The sequence below is a fragment of the Meleagris gallopavo genome, chromosome 1, assembly GCF_000146605.3.
Source record: "Meleagris gallopavo isolate NT-WF06-2002-E0010 breed Aviagen turkey brand Nicholas breeding stock chromosome 1, Turkey_5.1, whole genome shotgun sequence".
NCBI classification, from domain to species: Eukaryota; Metazoa; Chordata; class Aves; order Galliformes; family Phasianidae; genus Meleagris; species Meleagris gallopavo.
The window spans coordinates 142,634,687-142,641,054 of NC_015011.2; the positions used below are offsets into that span (position 1 = coordinate 142,634,687).

A 6,368-nucleotide genomic window follows, 5' to 3' on the forward strand; every position below is an offset into this window, starting at 1 on the left:
AAGAAAACCTGATATGGAAGGAAGAACAAACGAGGATTCATATACGTAAAGGTGCCAACATGCTGCCTCTGCCTAGAGGAGCAATTGTGCTGTTGTAGGCACTTTCCTGTCTTCTGCCACGTGCCCTGCAGTATCAAAGCTCAAACTATTTTTTTAATTGCACAGAAGTTTTCTGGCAAACTGTAATGGGTTTTTAAATGGGTGATAATATCCTATTACTTAGATTTGTTAACTTAAAGTATTGTTTATTTATTTATGTCAAGTTGGAAGAGAATAATTTTGAAACAGATCTATCCTGATTCTGTCCTCAGTGCTTTGCAGAATGAATGAAGGTCGTTGATGCTTTAGTTTTCAGGTGTTAGAAACCTGGGCTATGCTTCAGGCAGGTTTGGAGACAGACAGGGAAAAGGAAATTCTTGATTAAAGGTTGTTAGTTTTTATGCACACAGAAGGTTTAAGTGCAGTGTGTGACTCTGTGAGCACTCAGTGGGCAGGGATCAGTGGTGTAGCAGTTCGGTGAAAAATTACACAGATTGTGGAAGATCACAAATAAGTGTAAGTTGGCAGTGTCATTCTCTTGTCAAGAAAACTGTGCCCTCTTGTTAGATTTTGGTTTGTTGACGTTATGTTTTGTACCTGAAAAAATGTATTCAATTTTGTGAACTTTCAAAAAACGTAGAGGGGCTTCAGACTCAGTGTGACCTGTAAAGGAGGTTCAGAAGTCAAGGGAAAAAAGAAAAAACTGTTTCTCACTTGAATTTATTTTTTTTTTTGGTCTGGAATGAAGAAGCCCAAAAGTGAAGCTGAAGACTGTATAAAGGGTTTATGCACACAGGAATAATGGCTTATTGGGAAGTGGTGGATTTAAACTACATCAAAAAACCATGAACTTGGATTTAGAGAAAAATGTATAGTGGTAAAGGAAGTTTGGTGCCAGAATACATTTTGAGGAATATTGAAATTTCTATTGTTGAGCTTAAAACAATCATGCAAAACAGCCCATCCATAATCTGTCAGGAAGTTATTTGATTCTTACATGGTATAGAGAATGAAACTTTCATAGTCCCCTCCTCCTCCTTTTCCTTGTACTGGAAGGACTGAAGAACATTTGGGTCTTCGCTGTATCTCCTGACTGCGTGTGCACATGTATGTCTGTGTGCATATGTGCATTTAATAAATGTGACAATATGACAGCTTTTTTGTTCGCTAATTCATCCTGCTGTAATGCACTGAAGATGCTTGCAGTCTAACTAAAAAGAGCATGCCTCTCAAGGGAGTAATGGAGAAGCATGCTAAAGGTGAACGTTATGGGTTTTTAAGCAGCAGGAGAAACGATAGAGGTAGTTTGGAGCATGCTCTTTAGCAGAAGTCTGTATCATAGAATTGTATGTCCCATGTTGGAAGGGACCCACAAGGGTCATGGCTTCACACAGCCGCACCCAAAATCAAGCCCTATGTCCAAAAGCTTCCAAATGCTCCATGAACTCCAGCATTCGGGGCCATGCCCACAGCCCTTGGCAGCCCCTTCCATGCCAACTGCCCTCTAGTGCAGACCCTGTCCCTAAGCCACAGCTGTCCCTCCCCTGACAGCTTCATGCCGTTCCCTCGGGCCCTGTCGCTGTCACACAGAGCAGAGCTCAGCGCTGCCCCTCCGCTCCCTGTGAGGAGCTGCAGCCGCCATCAGGCCTCCCCCAGCTCCTCTGCTCTGGGCTGAGCACACCCAGGGACTTCAGTGGCTCCTCATGCATCATCTTGTGTCCTTCACACCCTTCACCATCTTAGTAGCCATTCTTCGATTGCTCCCCAATAGCACCATTGAATTTTTGGCTTGGAAGGAATCTTGAAGATCATTTAGTTCCACTCCCTTTGCTGTGGGTTTGAATAATATGATGACTTTTTGAAGTGTGAAAGCCATACTGCAGGCACGCTCACAAAGCAGCAGTGTTTCAAGAGAGGACACACTGCCTACTAGCAACGCTGTACAAATCTTCTTAGATTGACAGAATTTGGCCTTCTGTTTAAAAAGTCAGCAGTCTAAACATGCTGATGCATCTGAACACTTTGGCCAGGTGTGCGCCACCTGTATTTTCACTGAGTTCCCTGCATAATTGGTAAGAAAATGAGATATTCTCAGATGTTCACCTAGAATTGGGTGTCTTCAGTTATGTTTGTTCTTCTTCAGCTGTGCACAGCAATATTTCTAAAAGTAGGTGGAATGAAACTGAGCCTTCGTGAACCAATTCAAAACATAAATGCTTATAGACTATCTCAGATCTTTTGTGCTTCATTTCTAAGGCAATGCTAAGTTTTCACAAATACAAATTAAATGAGCTTGGAGTTGTGTGCAGGGCCCTTTATTACATTTGGCTGTATTGTACTACGCTTTGAACTTTGCCTTTTGTCGTGGCGATCTTCAGCCTATAAACTCGCTGTACTTTGCAAAACAGGATGTTGTCAAATGGGGGAGAGAATATGCAAAACAAAAAAAAAACAAAAAACCAACAACAAACAAACAAACAAAAAAAACCAAAAACATAAATAGCCTGATGTGTTGAAACAGACATTAAGTATACACGTACTGTTTTACTCATTTTGCAACCTCAGTGCATCATGATGATACTGTATTTTAAATGGCAAAATTTTCTAGTGAGCTGTCTGAGCAGTGAGTTGTTTAACTCAGTAATAGCTCGAGGTATATACGCTTTGTTGTGATTTTTTTTTTTCCTCCCTGTGCTCATGCCAGTGAATTGTGACAACAATTTTTCTACTCATCTCTTATCAACAAACTGTTCAGCTAGTTTCTTTCTACCCAGATAGACGTCAAATATAAAGTTGTTGTTTTTTTAAAAAAATCCGTATTTGGATGAACTGATCTATCTCTGGAAATCCGCATTTCCACAGAGGTCACGATCTAGATCACGTGAGATGCTGTGTTGATGGCTCTGACAGTACTAATCGGTTTGCTCTGATGCTGAGATAATACATGCCTTTCTTCTTTTTTTTTTAAATGTAAACTTAAAGTACAGTGAGCTCACCTCACTGTGACTCAGGATCAAGGTTTGAAGGTTTTCAGCCATTAGATTTTGTGGATCTAACAGTGAACTGTTAGGCAGATATCTGGCACAGAGAAATTTAATACTGGAAGTAGCATGTAGCCTGTAGGACCTATGTAAGGTTGAAAGCTAGATCTCTTGACAATGAACATCTCATATATTCTTTTCTGGCAGCTTTCCTATTAGGCAAGCAAATATCCTGTGGTGTCTCTGATCTCTGTCCAGTCCTCTGGATAGGGTTTGTTGAAGACTTTTGTAGCATGTCTTAAACTGACGCTCCAGGTCCCGCATGGCTTGTTTCCGTGACTGCTCAAAAGGTTGGCAGTCACCACACCCAAAATAATACTCCCACAAAGAGTTTGGTGTATGAATAGTTGCAACTGCTCAAATAGTTACCCAGCTGCAGGTAGCCTGTCTTGGTTAATTGTTATCTTCATCAATCAAGAATGACATCACTGGTTTATAGTTACTTGTTGAATGCTGCTTAGAAAGCAGATAACTCGTTCAGCAAGTGGTGCTTTTAACTTAATTTTACTGCAGTTTATTTGGAGCTGCATAATATACTTTCTGTGTGTAATTATTTATTCTGACTAGTAGTATTAAACATGTTGTATTCTTCTCCCTATGGTCTGTCAGACTGACAAAATAGATGTTAAAAGGTGTAGCAGACGCACAACAGGAATTTGTGGGACAGAATAAACCATATGATATCATTATTGTTTAGCTCATGTTCTTTTTCTGTTTTTCTCCCTATACTGCTTATTTGCATTTCTCCATTGAATTTTACAATTAGTTTGCTGTGGTTTTGGTTGTGTTTTTGTTGTTTTTTTATTTTTATTGTTTGGTTTTTTTTGTAAGAGTGAAAAGGTGTAATTGTTGTGTAGTGCTTTTGTTTTTCTTTTGTTGTCAGTGCCATCCTCCAGTGTTTTATTAGGGGGAAAAAAAAAAAAAGACCTCAGTAGCAGTGGATCTGTGGAGTAAAACGTGTGGTGCCCAGGTCCACATGCACGTTAGGAAGGTTCTTCTAGCAAGCTATCTTCTGCCTCTGTGGGCTGCATTCCTGCTGGCAGATGAATGTGATGTGTGCTCCTGGAGTGTATCTTCCAGCGTGCTTTCATCTACGGGAAGACCAGTCTACGTTCACTAGTACTGCTTGCCTGTATAGACCACAGCAGATTGTGTAGTAATGTTTGCTTTTCCAACCCTCTCAGTGACTTACTTGTAAAAACTGTTATGAAAGTTTATTTCAGAGAAGTTACTTCTGTTTGCTGTGTTTTTCTATCGCTGTCCACAATATGTTGCCTTGCTTCCTTTCCATTAGTTTCATTTTCATTAAATAACCTCTTCAGAATTCAGTCTATATATGAACATTGTTAGGAGGACATTCATTGCAACTTTAATGAACTACATCCTTCTCTGTCACTCTAAATCAGAAATACAAAATTACTTCTCTTCCTTGAATATGTAAAAAGTTTAAAAACAAAACAAAACCAAACCAGCATGCTTGTTGAGCATAATTTTGAAAAGTCCAATAGGCATGAGTATCATTTTATTTTAAACACTGTTAAATTGAGTAGAAGTTTCCCAGAAACAGTCGTTATGTTTTAGGATACCTTATTTTTAAAACTTTTTTGCTATCTGTTTGCAGGTGTATTTGTCAGGCTTTACATCAGAAGATCTGTGTTTTGGTGACTCACCAGTTGCAATATCTCCGTGCTGCAACTCAGATTCTAATACTAAAAGATGTAAGTGATAATAATGTCTATATATTTATAGCTTTCTAATTGTCTTTTATAATCTAAGAAAGGGAAAAAAAAGTTCGCATCTCATTTTTTATTTGTAGATGCATTTTCTGTTTACTGACTGCATGTGTTTCTTAAGATAAATAGTTACTAATAGCAGTTTTGTAGAACAACTTTCCTGTTACATTTTGCTTCTGAATTTTATTATACCTACATATAATTTTACATATGAATTTTACATATGAATTTACATATGTATGTAATATATTGTGAAAGAATTATTTCTTTTGAGACAGAGTTAATGCTTTGCTTCTATTCTTGTTTTTTACACTGTTGTACGGATTAAGGGCTGTGTTGGTTTTGCAGCCAATCACCTTTTTAAATTCAGACTGAGAAACAGGCACAGATACCTTTGAGAACAAGCAGTCCTTCAGAGAAACTTGTTCCTTTCAGACTTTCTTGTACCATTTGTTCATGTGTAGAGAGGAAATGCAACAACTTCAGATGTTTTTTAAAGTTGAGTGATGAAGTACTTCAAATTGCATTTGTTGCATCACAGAGTTGCAAGAAAGTATATTACCTGCCTTTTTCCTTGTTCAGATCGCTTTAAACGTTGCGTTAGTGTTCTAGGAATGAGTTTGTGACAGATGTAAGAAACAACACACACTAGGAAAACAGTTTGGAGTAGACATGACTGGTGGTCATGAATGTAGTTCAATAAGCATGTGCTAAAGCTGCATGGCTGTCCTCCGCAGCTTCTCCAGAGAGGTAAGGCTACCTGGCTGTAACTGGGACTTTTGCTGTCCCCCATCTGTGTTACTTGGCCTTGTAAACTGTTGGAATGGGATTGCTTAGAGAGTGAAGAGCTTGTTATTGCACTTTGGAATGGTGAATTGAGAGAGGCTTCACTTCATTTACTGCAGTGGGTTGTATGCTTAGCAACAGTAGAACTCTAGAAGCAGCAGGGATAGGTGAAAACATTGTTACAGAAAAGGTACAATGAAGATAATCAAATCTTGTATTAATTGTAGGGTAAAATGGTGGGAAAAGGGACCTATTCAGAGTTCCTGAGGTCTGGCATCGACTTTGCTTCCCTTCTGAAAAAAGAGGAGGAGGCAGAACAGCCATCAGTTCCAGGCACCCCCAACCTGAAGTCCTCCCGGAGCCGTACCTTTTCAGAGTCCTCTGTCTGGTCCCAGGATTCTTCTGTCCACTCAGTGAAAGATGGAGCAGTGGAGCAGCCACCTGTGAGTACTCAGAGAACAGAAACATCACAATTCTTGTTTGGCTGTGTTGGTTTTTTGTTTGTTTGTTTGTTTGTTTGTTTTTAACTCAGACTATGAGGAGGGTTCTTTCCTGACTGCCTTTGAATTTCAGTGAGTGTTGGATTCCATTAGCAGGTGAGAGCTCACTCATGGCTGCCCAGAACTGGTAGTCCTACAACCTGAGCTGCAGAGGGCAGGCATCCAACAGCTCTGTGCAGCTCTTTTCAGCAGTTTGATCAGATTCGTCATTGGCTCTGCCAGGTTTCCAAAAGAGTTGTACCCTGATATTTCCTGTCCTCTGACAGTGG

General features: G+C 39.6%; 1 protein-coding gene across 1 annotated transcript in view; it reads left to right on the plus strand.

Annotated features, from left to right (window-relative positions):
* The window catches only part of LOC104909264 (multidrug resistance-associated protein 4-like), a 51,828-nt gene extending 45,702 nt beyond the window's left edge, over positions 1 to 6,126 (plus strand). The window contains exons 14-15 of the mRNA XM_031557823.1: positions 4,702 to 4,798; positions 5,827 to 6,126. Of these exons, the coding sequence (XP_031413683.1) occupies positions 4,702 to 4,798; positions 5,827 to 6,126 (397 nt within the window). The remainder of the gene's footprint in view (positions 1 to 4,701; positions 4,799 to 5,826) is intronic.
* The last annotated feature ends 242 nt before the right edge of the window (positions 6,127 to 6,368 follow it).